The 19,586-nt window shown below is 43.9% G+C and overlaps 1 protein-coding gene across 2 annotated transcripts in view; it reads left to right on the top strand.

Moving 5' to 3' along the window:
* The window catches only part of LOC147722733 (NFX1-type zinc finger-containing protein 1-like), a 1,249,199-nt gene that overhangs the window by 563,725 nt on the left and 665,888 nt on the right, over positions 1 to 19,586 (top strand). For both annotated transcript variants that reach the window (XM_086965207.1, XM_086965208.1), the window contains one exon: positions 2,714 to 2,857. In XM_086965207.1, the coding sequence (XP_086821333.1) occupies positions 2,714 to 2,857 (144 nt within the window). The remainder of the gene's footprint in view (positions 1 to 2,713; positions 2,858 to 19,586) is intronic.

Here is a 19,586-nt window from a genome sequence, read left to right on the forward strand (position 1 = left end):
CCACACAACTCAGGGAAGATGGACCCCTCAACAAAAGGTGCTTCACATCAATCACCTTGAGTTGCTGGCAATTTTCCAAGCACTGAAGGCCTTCCAAATGCACATACAGAGCAAAGCTGTCTTAATCCGGACATACAACATGACAGCCATGTACTACATACAAAAACAAGGAGGCACACATTCCCTGCAGCTGTCCCACCTCGCACAAAACATTTGGAGATGGGCCATTCCACAAAAGATATATCTGCTTGCAGAACACCTTCCAGGAGTTCAAAATCAGATAGCCGATCTGTTAAGTCGACAGACACAACAGATTCACGAATGGGAACTACATCTGCAAGTTTTTCAACCATTCCTTCACAAGTGGGGTCATCCAGACATAGACCTGTTTGCCACTCCTGAAAACGCAAAATGCCCAACCGTCGCCGCCAGGTTTCCACACCCGTTGTCAAAGGGCAATGCGATATGAATGAACTGGCCAGGCAGATTTGCTTACGCTTTTCCGCCAATCCCACTACTACCACTAGTGGTACGCAAGCTCAAACAACAGTCTCTCAAACTAATCTTAGTAGCTCCCACATGGGCACGCCGACCATGGTTCACTACACTGCTAGAACTCTCTCTAGTTCCACATCAAAGACTGTGTCTGACGCCATCCATGCTAACGCAGAACCATGGAGACATCAAGCATCCAGATCCAAGTCAACTGAATCTGGCAATCTGGCTCTTGAAGTCTTAGACCTACTACTGGAGATTGCTATGCTGCGAAATGGAAAAGAGTTGCCAGTTACTGCACTAATAATCAAATTGATCCTTTGTATGGTTCCATCCAAAGTATTATCTGTTACCTTCTCCATTTACAGAGATTTAATCTAGCATACTCATCTATACGCTTACATCTTGCAGCCATTGCGGCATATCTACAAAACAGACAACATATGTCGTTGTTTAGAGTACCAGCAATAAAAGCTTTTATGGAAGGACTAAAACGAATTATTCCTCCTAGGTTACCACCCTTTCCAGTGTGGAACCTAAACTTTGTTCTTACCAGGCTCATGGGACCCCCTTTTGAACCTTTACACAAACGTGAACTGCAATTTCTCACATGGAAAACTGCTTTTCTCATTGCTATTACCTCTCTTAGAAGAGTTAGTGAGATTCAAGCTTTCACTATACAAGAACAATTCTTGCAATTACACCGTAACAAAGTGGTTTTAAGGACTAATCCTAAATTTCTTCCTAAAGTAATTACTCCTTTTCATCTAAACCAACCTGTAGAGTTACCAGTGTTTTTTCAAAACCCAGACTCTGTAGCAGATAGAGCTCTACACACACTAGATGTCAAAGGAACTGTTCTTTATTACATCGATAGGACGAAATCCTTTCGCAAAACAAAGCAACTATTTGTAGCTTTCTCTCCACCACATAAAGGCAACTCCATTTCTAAATCAGGAATTGCAAGGTGGATTGTTAAATGTATACAAATATGCTATCACAAGGCAAAAAGTCACATTAACAGTTGCTCCTAGAGCGCACTCCACACGCAAACTAGGAGCCTCCATGGCTTTCTTAGGGAACATTCCCCTAGAAGACATCTGCAAGACAGCAACATGGTCTACAACACACACCTTCACTAATTACTATAGTGTTGATGTGCAAGCCAAGCAGCAAGCTACGTTAGGCCAAGCTGTCCTCAAAACTCTCTTTCAAACTGCTGCAACGGATACAGCTGACCACTGCTAGGGGATACACTGCTGCACAATCGAGGCAAAGTGTAGAATCTGCAGCTAGTATGCCTCGAACGGAAAATGCTACTTACCAGTATGCATCTGTTCTGGGCATGTAGAGCTGCAGATTTCGACACGCCATCCCGGCATCCCGCCTCCCTGGGACCTGTATCTGTTCCAGTTTTATCTTAATTAGATATACACGCATGGACATCCTTTCTTTCTTTCTACTAACTCCATCATTTCCCATCATGGCGATAAATAATCTAAGGATGGAGCCGATGCCCATGCGCACTATCGTCCAAGGGAGGAGTCACCTATCTCATGACTACAAAGACTTCTTTCAAGACGACAACAACATGCAATCGTCCGAGCCCAACACCAGGTCGCCATCTAATACAAAGTGTAGAAATCTGCAGCTCTACATGCCAAGAACAGATGCATACTGGTAAGTAGCATTTTCCTTAACTGACAATAAATCAGTCTTCATGAAATTAATGTACCCTACAGGCGGCACATGACCTATTTACACTGTTAGCCAGCTCCCTGGCACGCTCAAAGGCAGCTTTCACATGTGGCAATTCGGACTTGGGTCCATCCGGTCGTTCATTTTGCATTTGTTCACATGCCTTATTCTAGCACACTGGAAGAAGTCTTGTACTCACAACACCACAGATCACATTTGGTGCTCTTAAAATGAGCCATTTGTAAATGCAGGGCTGTGCATTTTTACATATATTCCCAATCCTTTGTTGAAATTAGTGTGTAAATACTTCTTAATATGGGTGACATTGCTTTTCCTGTAGGTTTGATTTATCACACAGATGAACACAATGATAATTCTCCAATCTTCAGTCGTGTTATTTCTCTGTTTGTTCTTGTTTTAGCACTGTATTTGATTGTAGCAATTTATCTTTAAACACCATAGGCCAAGTGTTTTACATGACCCTTTTAACAATTCTTTTTTTCTGTCCCATAATTTCCAGCTAAAAGATGAACAAAGAAAAATTGAAGAAGTATTGGGCGATAAAGCAGCCTCTCTGCAAGCTGCTAATAGAGGGATACTTAAAGACAGTATCTTGGAAAAGTATATTTCAGACAAGCACCTTGAAAGTCTACTATCAATACAGGTAGGGTGTCAAAACAATAACAGGTAAACAACTCCATCATTAATTTTCTTACTGTAATTGTTGTGTTTGAGGCATGTGTGGCTGTAGATACACATGTTTGCGCTTTCCGGCCTGTGCCTGAAAACACAAATTTTGAAGGCACTAAATTGATTTGTCATTTCACTGTAATGCCTTGAGACATCTCGAAATAAGCACAGATCCATACTTTGAGAAGGAAAATGTTACTTACCCTGTAAGTATCTGTTTGTAGCGTGTAGTGCTGTAGTGTCACATGCTGTGCATACTCCTGCCATCTATTTTTGGTCCCAGATGTGTGTAAATTGTTTTTCTTCAAAGAATTCTTCTCAAGTCATGATATAGTGTGTCTGGACTGCTTGTTTCCAATGCGCATGGTCATCGGCTCCAATGTTGGATTGCTTTCTTTCTGCTGTTGATTTCGGATGTGTGTTTCGTATTGCTGTTGCCGCATTGTTCTTCTCAGTGTTCAGGGTTCTTCTGCCTCCGTCGATATTGTATCCGATCATGTTTCCCCTTTGCCCATATAGGGTGACATGTTCACTCTCGTCGTGGACGGTTCCCTTGTTGATTCTGACCACCGGTGGGTCCTTGTTTGCCAGGGCCTCTTTTCCTTCCACCCGACCCACTCACATCAAGCATCATAATGGTAGCTGTGTACATGCGAAGATAGGGCATCCACTTATTCCCATATCTGGACGATTGCCTGATAAAGAGCACAAAGCAACAGAAGTGCCTTGTGCACACTCAAGCCACTATAGACCTGCTATACGAGCTGGGCGTAACCATCAGCGATGTAAAGTCCCTTCTCCAACCCCTTCAAATCCAACCCTACTTGGGAGCCATCCTCAATGCAGAGGTCTGCAAAGCCTGTCCCAGTCTGGCAAGACTCCAGCCCTTCCATGCATTGCTGCCTCTTTTTCAGCCAGATAAACAGGTAACAGTCCGGACAGTCATGTGCCTCTCAGTCATGATGGCCTACCGCATTGCAATAGTGCCCAACTCAAGATTACATATGTGCCCACTGTTGGAATGGTTATTGCAACAGTAGTCTCTAGCAGAGAGTCATTGGGAGGATCTAGTGTTGATCTGCTGCTACACTCATTGCTTTCTGCAGCTGTAGAACGCCAACAATTTGTTGCAAGAGCTGCATTTCCACGACCTGTTTCTGCAGATTACCATTACAAAATACAGATCACTCAGTGGACTTGTGGGGTCTGTGGGATGGTACATCTACTTAACCTGACTGTCCAAAATCAGTGGGATCCCAGTCACAGGGACCTCCACATCAACTATCTGGAGCTACTAGCGGTCCATCTTGCCCTCAAGGCCTTCCTTCTCCACAAGAGGGAAAGATAGTCCTTGTCTGCATGGGCAACATGACAGCCATGTACTACATACAGGAGCAGGGAGGCACTAGCTCTCCATAGCTTTCTCAGCTGGCACAGTCCATCTGCCACTGGGCTCTTCACTGCAGGATACACCTGATGTCGGAATATCTCTTGGGAGTGGACAAGAACTTTGCACACCTCCTCATCAGGATGCTGCAACAAGTCCACAAGTGGGAACTTTGCCCAGGAGTCCTGCTCGGATACTTCCAGCTCTGAAGGTCTATGGACGTGGACCTCTTTGCCACGGCAGAAAACGCTAAATGCCCAAAATCTGCCTTTAAATTCCTACACCCGCTATTCATGGGCAATGTGCTATGGATGAACTGGTCAGGGATATTTGCCTACACTTTTCCACCTCTCCCCTTCCTTCCATTCATGGTTCAGAGGCAGCAGCAGCCCTCCCTCAACCTCACCTTGGTGCTCACACTTCAGCCAGACAACACTGATTCACCACTCTCATAGAGCTATCGGTAGTTTTCCATGAGAGGTTCCCCAGCAGAACCATGGAGAAATCAGGCACCTTGGATTGGCTCCTCAGGTCTTAAAGTTTGGGTGCCTGAATTCACCTCCTGAATACATGAATATTCTAAAAGAAGCACATAGGCCTTCCACGCATTCCTGCTATGCTTTCAAATAGAAAAAGATTTGTCTGCTACTGCCTATCAAACCAGATTGACCCCCTTAGCCATTAACATTCAGAACATCGTTTGTTATCTACTACACTTTCAAACATGTGAACTAGCCTTCACCTCCATTCGGGTACACTTGACTGCCATGGTTGCTTATCTAGAAAATAGGCAACATGTCTCTCTCTCCAGGATTCCAGTTGTTAAAGCTTTTTTTTGAGGTACTCAAAAGAGTGATTCCTCTCCGGGTGGCTCCGGCATGGAATCTTAACATTGTCCTCACAAGACTTATGGGTGCCCCTTTTGAGCCCCTTCAGTCATGTACGTTGCAATTTCTCTCTTGGGAAGTAGCTTTTTTAGTGGCTATAATATCATTGAGACGTGTCAGAGAGCTTCAAGGCTTTACCTTACAAGAACCTTTCTTCAGGTTCATTGAGATAGGGTTGCCCTTCGAACCAACCCTAAATGTTTTTCTGAGGTATTTCTACTTTCCACCTTAACCAGTCTATAGATTTCCTGTTAGACTTGCCATTTTTTGACATGTTTCCACTGAATTTTTGCTTTCTGACCTCCCGGTTTTGACTGGGTTTGTATCTCTACGCACTTTCTCACTGCTGTTCGGTGTTAAAGTGCAGGTGCCACTGTATTCAATTTTTATTATGGATTGGTGTTTCCATGATTGGCTGATTTGATTTACTAGTCAGTCCCTAGTACAGTGCACTGTGTGTGCCCGCAGACTGTAAATCAAATGCTGCTAGTGGGCTGGCAGCAAGGATTATGCCACTCACACAAGCAGCCTGTAAATTGAACTCTAGCCTGCCATTGCAGTGTGTCTGCAGTGTGGGACTGCCATGTTGACTTGGCAAGTGCACCCACTTGCCAGGCCCTAACCTTCCCGTGTATTACATGTCAGTCACGCCTAAGGTAGGTGCAAGGTACCCCTGTGGGCAGGATGCAGTGTATGTGAAAGGTAGGACATGCCCTGATGTGTGTGGCATGTCCTGATAGTGAATTACTGCCTATTTCGTTTTTCACTGTTGCAAGGCCACCTGTTCCCATAGGATAGAATGGGGAGTTTGTTGATAACATCTTATAAACATAACTACCCCTGGGAATAAGGTAGAGAAATAAAGTTTAATATGCCTTAACTTAGCATCTAAAGATGCATCTTTTAGTAAAGGTGATTTTTACATTCTATGTTTAAAAATACCAATTTTAGAAAGTATGTATTTTCATGCTCAGTTATCCAGTGTGCCACTGCTTGGTTTGTGGATTGACTGTCTGGCTTTGGGGTAACAGGGGCTGGGGAGGAGCAGTGGCTCCAGAGAGTCTAGATAGGTCAGGGATTGGCTGAATAGATCTGGCTGCAGTTAGAGTAGGGGGAGGAGATTTTTCTTTCACCTGAATGGAACTGGTCTGCCTCTGACAATACTGTCTCCACCTCCTGCCAGGAAGCTGCACCAGAGAGGACAGGGCTGATTCTGGATGGGAACAGACACTCTCTGCCTGAGAGAACAAATGATTTTGGGCCAAACTCCTAAACCTTAGAACGTTTTGGGACCATGAAGATTGCCAAGAAGAAGAGCTGGAGACGCTGTGAGGAGAAACTACCACTTTGCTGAGTGCTTTGCTGTGTTGACCTGCAGTGGCTGCTTCTGTCTTGGGCAGTGAAAGGTCTGGACTGGAACTTTCTACAACTTCTTTATTGAGTTTCTCCAAGGACTTGAGGTAGAGCTTGCCCCCTGTTCAATAAGTCTCAGGAACAGCAAAGACTTCGAGCTCTTATGCATCAGCACTGAGGACTGTGTGTTTTGTTCTGCAAGAGAAGGAAAGCAACCCGAAGCCGTCTACGACGCAGCTGCCGACTCCGTGTCCTGAAGGCACTGCAGAGAGCACCACCGCAGTGCCGCACTGCAACCCCATACCACTACTGCTATTACACTAGGGGTCCCAGTGGGTTATAAAATTATACATGTGGATAGGCCTATCAAAACTGGTGGAGGATTAGCCATCATTTTTAAAGACTCCTTTAAAATAGTAATGATAGAACAGAGTATTACCCCCCTCCTGGAAATCATGATTTTCAAAATTAACCTGACTAGCAATATCTCATGGAAGGGCGCACTAACATATCGCCCACCGGGACAGAATCCAGATTTTCCTTTATCTCTTCTGGAACTACTGGCCCCCCATGTCAGAGCTAAGGAGGATTTCATTCTCCTTGGGGACTTTAATATACATATGGATAACCCCGAAGATCATGAAGCTATACAATTAACAGAAGATCTGTCCAATCTTGGATTAGAGATAAGAAACAGAGGGGCAACTCACACAGCTGGACATACCCTTGACTCTATTTTTACTAACTGTACCAAAATAAGGTGCCTTCCTGCTACAGAAATCCATTGGACCGATCATTTTTTGATTGAATTCTATTTGGCAGGACCCACCAAACAATTACCCAGAACACCATCTCCTCCTATTTTCCGTCGCCAATGGCACAAAATATCAGTTGAGAATCTGAGTGAACACTGGCAACAACCCCAAATCACCGAAGGAGACTCAGCCGAAGAGGCACTGGAAAAATACAATAAGTCTCTTAAATCAGCTATTGATTCTCTTGCTCCATTAAAACTTCACAAACAGTACCCTCCTACTAAACAAGAGAAGTGGTACACTTTGGATCTTAGGAAGGAAAAACAGAAATGCAGGAGATTAGAAAAAACATGGAGGAAATCAAAAAACGAGCAAGAAAGGAAAATGTTTTTAGAAGCTCAGTCAAAATATTATAAAAACATAAAACTCGCAAGGAAAAATGATTTATCCTTACAACTAGAAGGGGCGGGTAACTGTCCGAGGGAATTATTTAAAATCTTGCTAAGTTTTGTCAAGCCTTCAGCTAGTGAGAGCCCTGACGATGCCTCACAGACACTGTGTGACGAAATCTCCATGTTCTTTGAGGACAAAATAAATCTGATTTATAATAAAATCTTGGCTTCACAAGGCGCAGTAACACGGCCCTCCCCTCCATGCGCACTTCCTGCACAGATTAAAAACACCTTTCTTACCATTCCTCCAGTTAGTGATTTAGATCTCCCACTCCTCATCAACCATATGAAAACTGGCTCCCCGAGCGATCACCTTCCTGCAAAAATGGTGGCCCCGTTAATTTCCATCTTGGGGCCCTCCATCCAGTCAGTTATGAACATCTCTCTGACGAAAGGACAAGTCCCGAGAGAATGGAAGATAGCGGTGGTAAACCCTATTAGGAAGAAGGCGGCTCTCCCCTGGACAGATTTGTCCAACCTTCGGCCCATTTCCCTCCTACCCTACATCGGTAAGATGACGGAGAAGCACGTTAACACCCACCTATCGAATCACCTTGAAGCAGCAGAAGGCCTGGACCCCTCTCAATCTGGGTTCAGGCCAAACCACAGTACCGAATCGGCCCTACTAGAAGTGACCAATAACATCAGGTTGACACTTGATAGTGGGGGGTCTATGATTCTGGTGCTGCTGGATTTGTCTGCTGCTTTCGATACGGTGTCTCATGAAGTGCTTCTCGGTCGTCTGAGGGGTGTAGGGCTGGGAGGAACGGCCCTGTCTTGGGTAGAAAGCTTCCTTTCCTGCCGCTCTCAAGAAGTCAGGCTGGGCTCCCATAAATCCATCTCTAGGGAGCTCACCAGGGGTGTGCCACAAGGCTCATGTCTTAGCCCCACATTATTTAATGTGTATGTGGCCCCCCTGGCCGACTTAGTGAGGCCATTTGGGTTTACCCCGATATCCTACGCTGATGACACCCAGCTGCTGTTCCCCTTTAAAACCTTCTCACCTGCTCTGCAAAAATCTTTTGCAGAAGGCATGAGGGCTGTGTCATGTTGGATGGCTGAGAATTGCCTACAATGCAATGTGGGCAAAACAGAGGTTTTATTGTTCGGGGAGGCAGCAACACTATGGTCTGGGGAGTGGTGGCCCACAGAATTAGGACCAGTTCCTGTCCCAAAGCAGACTGTCAAAAACTTGGGGGTGCTATTCGATCAAGCCTTGACTTTTAAACATCATGTCAACCAAGTTGCAGGCACCTGCTTCAGAGCCATCGGACTTTTGAAAAGGGTGTTCCCCTATATACCCGATGGACACAGGAAAACTTTAGTCCAGGCACTAGTGATCAGTAGATTGGACTACTGTAATGGCCTTCTTTTGTCAACTAATGAAGGCCAATTAAACAAACTACAAGTAGTCCAAAATACGGCGGCGAGGTTAGTTCTCAATGTACCATCTAGAACTCCCTCCCGCCCCCTACTAGCCAAACTTCACTGGTTACCAGTGCGGCAACGCACAAAGTTTAAAATTCTGTGTACTATCCATAGGTGTCTGATAGGAAAGGGCCCCAAATATTTGACTAAAGCTTTTTTACCCTATGTACCAGGCCGATCACTTCGATCAAGTAATCTTCACCTTTTACAGGTCCCAAAAATAAAAAAATCTCGCCAGGGAGGTCGTGCTTTGGCACATACAGGACCTGTCCTTTGGAACTCCCTTCCCATTCAACTGAAACTCATTACCAACCATTTATCCTTTCGCAAAAACCTTAAGACTCACCTTTTCTCTTCCGACTAATCAGTTTATGATTTACTATTTCTGTTTATGATCAGGCACAGGTCAAATGTAATTGTTCCATCATAAGCGCAGAGATATCCTTTTGGGGATCTAGTCAGGCGCTATATAAGCACATAAAATAAAATAAATAAACCCTGGTCTCACCGACTATGCCATCTGACACCGCCACTGAGCTGCTGCTTGCACTGTGAGCTGTGGGCACCGCACTCCGCAACGCCTCGCTTCACACCATCGCCCTGGTATCCCCGATGCCTCCGCTCCTCGCGGTCATCAACGCCACTGCTTTCACCGTGGTTCGAGGGCACTGCTCGTAACTTGCATGACGCACCGTCCTCATCCCGCACCGCAGCCTTGCCCTACCGACGTGACGCCATCGACTCCAGTTCGTCAGCCGACGCCAGAGCTTCAGCCACGACGACGCCGCTGCTTGCACCCTGACCTGCCAGCCCTGCGACGAGCACCACCGCACTTCGCACCGCTGCCCTGGCCTCACCGACCCCGTTGGACGACCGTCACCGAGCCACTGCCTGCACCGCGACCTGAGGGCACCGCATGCCTCACTGCTGCACTTCACCCCTCAGCGCCTGATCTGCAACACATGTGACTTCAAGGGCTCAACGACTCCTGCACCGACCTCAGGAACAGCAGCCTGTGGACACAGTGATAGCCCCAGACGGAGCTATCGAGTTCAATTAACTTTATTTCAATTTTATTTTGGTTACTGAAAATTTATAAGGACTGTATTGTGGATTTATATAGTTTTTGGTCTTGTCTTAAGTATATAAAAATATTGCAAATTTTTCTAAACTGGTGTTGTGTCCATTTCTTGTGCTTTCATTGTGCAAATGTGGTTATGTGCAAATGCTATACACCCTGCCTCTAAGATAAGCCTGAGTGCTCGTGCCAAGCTACCAAGCAGGCGAGCAGTTGTTATTTTAGGAGTGTAACTCCCTTACCCTGACTAGAAGGAAGGATCCCTACTTGGACAAAGGTGTAAACCCTTGCCAACTAGAGACCCCACATTCTAGCAACTCCCAATTTTCGTTCCTTAACCTGTCTCAGTTGCAGAAAGGGCTCTTCATACCTTAGACGTCAGATGAGCCTTAATCTACTATGTGGCCAGGATGAAGCCCTTTCTGGAAAACTCAACAACTATTTGTTGCTTTTTCTGACTGCATAAGGGGAAGGACTTATCAAAATAAGGCATAGTGAGATGGATATTTAAATGCATCAAGACATCTTACATAAAATCTAAAAGGGTTTTACCTGCTCCTCCAAGACATGCCCATAGCAGACATTTGTAAAGCAGTTACTTGGTCTACACCACATACTTTCACTAAAGGTTATCACACTGATGTATTTACCCCCTTTTTCAATCTTCTGCAACATCCATAGGCTAGCCACCACTTAAAGGACCGTTTTACAGCCTATGCAGAGTGTGCACATCTATAACTATGCATGCCTTGAATGGAAAATGTTACAGTGTAAGTATCTGTTCGTGGCATGTATTGCTGTAGATTCACATGCACCCACCCTCCTTCCGGGAGTCCTTGGGTAGTTATCATTCCAGTTATCATTCCATCATACGTTTATCATTCCATCTTACCTCTCTTGCATGGTCATCTTTCTATCCCTCTCTGTCCTGTATCCATTTCCTCCAGCGTCATCCTCACCCGCCGTGTGACGAACAGTGGAGCCGATGACTATGCACTTTGCAAAAAAACAGGGAGAGGCATAGTACCTCGGTACTCAAGAAGAATTCTTCGAAGAAAAATAACTTTCACAGACCCGGGCCCAATACTAGATGGCAGCCTTTTGGGAAGTGGTTATAGAAGGGATCTTTATAACTGGAATTCAGTGCTTTAGTTGTGTAAAAAGAAGTGCCATGGCCCAAGGTATTTTTCAGGAAGCAACTTTAGCATTCACCATCCATTCTTCTTGCCAAATGCCAGTCTTACATGAAGCAGCCGCTGCTTTGTACGATTTGCACAGTTTTATTGTGGTGGGTCCAGCATTTCTTGAATTAAGGTAAAGGAAAATATAGCACACTTTGACAGGGAACTGGAGCCTGCATATAATTATCTCTTTAAATCTGGGAAAATAGAAGATATTTTTCAGGATTAATCATGTCTGTTCTCATTTGGATCGGCAACACTTTGGGAAGTGGTTGTAGAATGGTTCATTATACCTGCAAATCCTTGCTTTATTTGTGTAAAAAATAAGTGCCATAGCCCAAGATATTTTCAGGAAGCAACTTAGGCTTTCGCCATCCATTCTTCTTGCCAAATGCCAGTCTTACATGAAGTAGCTGCTGCTTTTTTCAATTTGCAGGGTTTTGTTATGATGGTCCTTTATTTCTTGAATTGAGGTAAAGGAAAATATAGCACACCTTGACAGAGAACTGGAGCCTGAATATAAGGATCTCTTTAAGTCTGTGGCTCCTCACAGAAGGACACAGACTGGTATCCTCAGCCACAATCTACCCCTTCTTAAATTCACCGTACAGGTTCATCATTGTCACTGTGAGCCTGATTTAAAAAAGGCTGCTCCCACAGAGGTTCTTTTGGGCATTCACTACATGTTGCAGAAGTACTCCTTAAAAGGTGCACCAGTTGCCTGCTGTCCAGCATACTTCCAGGAATCATTTTTAAATTCCTGTTTTCACCTTTGTTTAACCAGGTCTGCCAACATCATTTTATGTGAGTCACAATTACATTTAATAAAATGCTTTCACCCTTGTGCAGTGACATTGTCTTTTTCTTGTTTTTTTCTGTATGAGTGAAATATGTGTTCGAGGCATATGAGCTGCAGAATGCACACTATGCATAGATGGCCAGCTAGTGTTGGGCCCGGATGTTTGCAGTTTGTTTTTGTTGTAGAAAGTCTTTGGAAGTCACGAGATAGGGGACTCCTCCTTTGGGTGATACTGCGCATGGGCATCGGCTCCATCCCCAGATTATTTTTTTCCACCACCGGGCTCGGATGTGGTTCCAGCGCTCCTTGTTGGAACAGATTACCGTCGGGGCACAATCCTCACCGGCTTCAAGAAACTACTCTTGAAAGCGTTTTCCAGTCGACACTACTCTTCAAGACCAAGAACGTCGATTCCGGTCGTCGACTACGGCCTTCGGGCCCAACTAGGCCTCGCCTACAGCTAATGGAAAGGACACCATTTAAAAAGTGTCCTCAATGTGGGTCGAAGTTTCCCCATACCGACCTCCACGAGGTCTGTAACCTCTGCCTCTCTCCGGAGCACGAGGCCAAGGACTGTTCAGCCTGTGCCTCCTTCCGCTCCAAAAAGACTATCCGGGACCGGAGAGCCAGAAGAACAATGTATCGATCTTCAGCATCGATCCCGGACGACATCTTCCAGGAAGCCGTCGACGTCCCAGAACAGCACGACGTCGACAGCAACTAAGAGGCAGAAGACCGCGGGTCCCGCTTCGCGCTACTGTGTTGTGCTGACCGGCTACTCTAGCAGAGGGGATTCCCACTACAGGGCTGCGAGCGTGTGGAGAGCAGGACTCGGTCTCCCAAGAGTCCCTGCTCATCCACTCACCGGAATCACCTGGTGACGCTCTCCCTGGTGGACACGCCCCCTTCACCTCCCTGACTATATTACTCTTGTTACACTCCCGCTGCGCGGGAGCGCGCGGGAAGCGCCCGGGAGAAGCCCGGGACAAGGGTGGGCCCTCTGAGGCCCTCAGAGGCACGAAAAGGCTAGGCTAGGCCAGTTCCCCAACAATTGCTCCTCCATAAGTTGTCTGATAATGGCCTCGTGACCTCCCTACCGCACAGGAGTTTTGTACCAGAAGGCAGACGCCAACCATTTAGGATTTGTAGTTTCCGTCTGTTAGCTTTAGATTCAATTCATCAAACACAAACATTAGTGATAAATTATTATAGCATTTCATTTTAGGCCTATAAATTTGCAAACGTTTTTTTCAATTCTTTTCTCTGTCTTCTACTGATACTGTTTGCGTGGGATGATGACAAAGAAATTGAGGTCCGGGAGAATACTGGTAGGAAGATCAAGCTCAAAAACCAGATCGAACCCCCCCCCGAAATAAGCTTGGTCAGGCCTCCAATCTGAAAAGCACTTGTCAGCTTTTCAATCTTTGGGAAAAGGGTAAGAATAAAGCTGCAATGGCGGATAACAAATCAGTGAACTTTAAGGACTCTGGAGCCATTCCCTTGGAAATATTACCTAATACTCCAAGAGAGTTGCCTGAAAATAGAAAGGAAATTGTAGATAATAGTACCGTTGTAACAAAACTAGTCCCTCTTACAGTTGAGAGTGATTTCTCTCCTCCCCTATTTTCCACAGTGAAAAATAATATCGATTTAGTGCCAGAAGTCATTATAAAAGCTAAGAATGGCGTAGAAGATGATAACTTGCATATAGGGGAAATCCCTCAAGTTGATGCCCATCATACATTAAATACATCCTTGACAAAAGTTTCTTTCAATGATGGTCTGTCCCCATTATTGCTAGATAAAGACTTGTGTCAAAGATATATAGAAAATGACCTCGTCAAAGCTGAGATGGACCTAAAAACCCCGATAACATCGACCCACGCTGGCTTGCAGTTGTATAGTAGTACCCCTTCCAAATCCTCTCATTCAAATTTTTCCATTAGTCCCAACTTAAATCTGACTGGGATAAATGCACTACAATGTCAGGGGACCGACAAACCCATTTCTGATTCCCTCCATATATTAGAACATTTATTGTCGTCCATTTTACAACTATTGGAAAGATTTGTGGGGGGATCTGACTGCGTTTTAGATACAGTGACCAAAATTTTAAAAGTCCTATTGGGCACTCAAAAAGAGAAGGATATAGACCAAAAAGTACAGTCCTCCCCTTCCCTAGTAATAAATGGGGCAGAAATAAAAGACCAGCGTTCTAAAATCAACAATGTCCTAAATGAAGCATATGAGGATGGAAAAATAAGTGTCCTTCGGGCATCCCCTACCCTTAATTGCTTTCAGGTCAACGACTTAGAAATAAAATCCCATGAGGAATTTCCTCCAAAATTTGAGACTGACCTTTTCCCGATTTTTAAGAAGCAACTGGGGGAAGGAGATAGAGAGGCGGACGATGCTCCAGAAGAGAATGGTAACAAAGGGAAGTTAGAGGAAACAAAAAAGAATGGAAAAAATAAAAGGAAACTGCTGAGACGGATAGAAAAAAATAGGCGGAGGAAAATCCTCTTTAGAAAACACCTTAATTCACCCATAAATAATGAGGTTCCTCAAACTCAGGTGGTAGCTGAAAAGGAGAACAACCCTGAAATAATGAGCAATAAGGAAAACATTGCTCCCCCGCCTTTGGCTACACCGTCAATATCGCTTATTCCCTTTCCTCCCCCCTCATTAACAGTTGATTCAAATGGCCTTTTTCAACAAGTTTCCGTTAATAGGGATATAATTGGGTCCAAAAAACCTGTATTCCCAGGACAGGATTTTAATTCCCCTAGTAAAGTAATCCCAATACTTAACCCTTTGGCACCATCCTTTTCGGGAATAGTTGCGAGAGGTGCTACATTGGCAGAGCCCAAAGAAAAATGTATAGATACTGTATGGGTAGAATTCTCTCCCCTTTTTGATACTGAATGCATTTTGAACAGATCCCTCCTACTCAAATACTTTCAAGAATCCGCCAACTTGAAATTAATACAATCAGCTGATCTGGATAGGGTACAAATATTAAAATCAGAAGTGGGGATGATAACTAGGGTGAAGTTTCACTCTAAGTTAGTAGCCAATCTAATTCTGCAACGTTCAGAAGATTTGCAGAGCAGAGGGATAGATGTAATCCCGGTATTGGAGCATACTAGACAAATCAAGGTCCTTAAATCTAAACCTTCCCAGAAACCCCCATTTTCCCTGCTGCAAGCAGCAACAGGGAGTATAAACAAGTCAGGCGAACTTACAGAGTTAAAAATATGTAAGTCTAAGGACTCCCGTATGGTGTCCTATCCCGCCCCCCCCCTGTTATCTTACCAACCAGACACTGGAGACGAAAGTGTCCAATGGAATTGGCTTCCCAGAGTTTTGGCAGAAAAACCCACAAATAAACATTTAAATAATCCGCATCTTTAGCAAAAAACTATCCATAATATCCTGGAATGCAGCGGGCCTAAAAAACAGTCCGGAGAAATCGGCTTTCCTTTTATCTCTGGAGCCAAATATAATATGCCTCCAAGAGACATGGTGCCCCGATAAAATCCAAATAGGGAAAGACTATTACGTTTTAGAAGGTAGTGCCACTTTGAATAAAAAAGGTCATGCTAGTGGGGGGATAGCCTGCCTCTTATCGAACAAAATAAATTGGAACTATGGCCATTATATGGACCCTAGTAAACTGTTCCAAGTAGTGACTATATTTAGGTCAGATAATCCAAAAACTAATAATCATCTGGTTCTGATTAATGCTTACATCCCACCAGAAGTCGGCTTCAATGCAATACTTAAAAGGGTTTTCTTGCATATTCAGAGTATTAGGGAGAAAGATCCGATGACGGACATAATTTTAGTCGGGGACTTAAATTGCAAGATTTCCAATTTAAGTATAAACTTATTCAGCGATAAATCTAGAGAAGAAACCCTCTGTATTCCCCGGGCAGTGTTTCCTGAAAGTATAAAAACAAATAAACGTGGCAAAATATTACTAAAGGAGTTGGTAGAAATAGATGGGATCATAGCAAATGGGAGACTCCCCTCGGATTCCCCGGCTAACTTTACACATAAATCCTATAGAGGGAAATCGATTTTGGATTATGTAATAATGGGGATACATTCATTCGAGTTGTTGAAGGACCTCAATATTATTGATACACCGCTAAGCGATCACAAAATCCTTTCCATCTGGATGAACGTAAAGCCTCCAAGTTGTGATCAGTGGTCGCTGAATAATGACCAAACAAATTTCAACTCTAAATCAGGAAGGTGCCACTGGAATGCGAGGGCGCATTGAAATTTGGAAGTAATGCTGGATACAGCAATTTCTGAGTTCCCGTCCTGGCATGGCTTTGAAATCGAATATTTTTGCCTTTTTATGAAGTCAGTGGTAGCAGGGACAAAGAAACTCAACAGGAAAAAATTTATTAGAATTTCCCCAAGCCCTTTGAGACCTCTAAATACAGAAATAAACAAACTAGTAAGAGCTCAATACCTAAATAGATCGACAGATACAGCACAAAAAATAACTAAGCTAAAAAGGAAAAGGAGAAGGCTTTTGTCCAGACTACGCAAAGAAAAAGAGGATTCCATTTGGGTAAAAATAAGAGAAGCTGCTATCCATGGGGAAATGAGGCAATTTTGGTCCCTCATAGGCGAGGGGTGTGGTATGAGAACAAGCCCCTCTCCCATTGCTATTGAGGAACAAATATGGAGGGATTTTGTTTCTAACCTCTATGCAAGTAACAATGCGGCGAACTCTCAAGCGTGGCGAAAAGAAATGAGTGTCCCATTAGAACTACTTACAGAAAAGGACATAGATTTGTCTATCAGTGAAATGCGATATTCCGGGGCCATGGGCCCGGATGAAGTGCCCATCAACGTACTAAAACAGAACAGGGCTAAATGGTGCAAGTTACTCTGCCCAGTCTTTAATATTTGTTTATTAAGAGGTAAGGTTTTACCCTCCTGGAAGGGAAGTATCCTGGTACCGTTGTTTAAAAAAGGAGATCGCCTATCCCCTCAGAATTATCGCCAGATTGCATTACTGGACGCAATCGGCAAAGTTTTCACAAGATGTCTGCTCAAGCGAATAAATATCTGGGTGGAGCACTCAGGTGTTCTTCCACTTGAGCAGACGGGTTTTAGGAAAAATCACGGTACCCTGGATAACTTGGCAGCCCTTCAGGTAATAACAGACAAATATATTGGAGCCAGAAAGGGGAGAGTCTATGTGGCATTCATAGATTTCTCCACGGCCTTTGATAAAGTCGACCGACAATTACTGTGGAGAAAGCTACACGCTCTAGGAATGCCCCATGGTCTCTTAGGCTTGGTTCAAGACTTACACGATAACACATGGTGCAGAGTATTACTGGGGGGGGAAAGAGGCTTATCGCAGCTCATTCCATCTGCAAACGGCCTTAAGCAGGGTTGTCTTTTAGCCCCCCTCTTATTTTCCCTTTACGTTAGTGACCTTCCCCATACTATATCTGCATGTGAAGGCATTGCCCCACGCTTGGGAGACTCATATATCTCTTGCCTAATGTACGCGGATGATATACTGATTTTAGACCTCACCCCAAAAGGACTCAATAATCGTCTTCAATCACTACACACATTCTCCGAAGAGCACTTCCTGAAAATAAATATCTCTAAAAGTAAGGTAATGTGTATGGAGGGGAGAAAAAATCTGAAATTAGAAAACTTCAGCTGGGAGTTGGGAGGTCAAAAATTAGAAAGAGTGTCATCTTACGTATTTTTGGGCAAGGTGGTTAATAGTAATCTAAGTAATAAATCTCATATTGAAAACAGCACCCACAAGGCAAAATCACAGGGAAACGGCCTAAGAGCACTATACAAATCGACTGGTAAAAGGCACTTTGGTTATTTGTTGGAGGCATTCCGGGCAAAAGTCCCTCCAACTCTGCTCTATGGCATAGAGTTTATCGATCTAGTTGAATGGGGCTTCTTAGACACTGTTGAGGGATCCCTCTTGAGAAGCTTAATCTTGGCTAATAATAGCTGTAGTACAGCTGCCCTTCGTTTGGAACTCGGGCTAAGAAGCAGCTGGGCACAGGGTTTGGCAGGAGTCATTCGCTGGGTAATATGTCTGATCAAGGGAAAGCCAGCAACATTAAGATCCCTAATCAAAAAAGAGTTGATGGGCCCACTAAAAGAGTATTCAATGCTTATAAAGAACTATAGGAAGGCCCTCATACTCTTGGATCTGGAGGAAGTTCCCCTCCTAGACCTTTCGACACAACAACTAGGTTCAAAGGTTCAAAATAAGCTTTATTCGATATTTAAACAAATATCATATAAGCATACCACATGTACATGAAAATAAAAATACATTTGAATAATAATTAGATAAAAAAACCTTTCAGTTTAAAATTCTATACAAAACTTCCAGCAAAGTTAAAAACATATGAATTTAGACAAGACAGTTAAACGGCAGGAAGGCGTTGGTCCATATCACCAGTCTCAATCCAGAGTTTTCCTAAATTTTATCACTAACTTTAAAAACTGTTCTACTATGGCTATCACCTCCTTATCCTCGAGTTCCTTTAAACGCTCAAAAGCAGTTTTGCATGTCCGAATATTCCATTTCTTTAATAAGGGTAATAAAAGGGCTTTCCTCAAAGCTCCATAGTACTTACAAAAGAGGATAGTATGAATATTTGATTGTTGTGAGCTAAGGTCACAGGGGCAAAGACAAGTAATCCTTGACCAGTCGTTGGATTCTGGGAATGTTACGTAGCGAAAAAAGGAACCCATTCTAAATCTAGTAAGTAACATCCTTGAATAGCATGGAGTGACTGAGGATAGATATAATTGAAGCCCCTTAATAGGTGTCGCCCTTTGGTATGCCAGGATGGAGTCAGAAATTTTTTGTTTATTCCATCTGACTGATTCCAAGTGGTCCATTATGGTCTTTCTCAGGTGTTTTCGGGAGATATTTTCTAGTAAAAGTGGATCTGTGAACCACTCTTGGCGACCGATTTCAAAGAAGAGATTTCTCACATAGTTCAGCCAGTTAGTTTGTTTAAAATATTTAGCCCCTTCCAATTTAAGAATGTCTTGTAACACCTCTCTATTGAAGGCAGTCTCATGAGTAGTCCAAATTTTGTGCCAGAGAAGGAGGGGTTCCGTTTTGATGATATCTGTTATATACGGGAGATCCAGCTCGATGTGCATTTTATATACAGAGGTTCCCTTTGAGGCAGCAAGGAGATACCTTAGAAATTGGTTTTCCAAAGTTTGTATTGCTGAGATGTTTTTATCCACGCCCCATAGGCCAGCCCCGTAGATAGCAGTAGATGCACATTTAGCTCTGTATATAATTAGTAGTTGTTTAACAGGTCTGCCCCCTATCTTACCAGCAAAATC

The sequence above is a fragment of the Lissotriton vulgaris genome, chromosome 4_1 (genome assembly GCF_964263255.1).
Source record: "Lissotriton vulgaris chromosome 4_1, aLisVul1.2, whole genome shotgun sequence".
NCBI classification, from domain to species: domain Eukaryota; kingdom Metazoa; phylum Chordata; class Amphibia; order Caudata; family Salamandridae; genus Lissotriton; species Lissotriton vulgaris.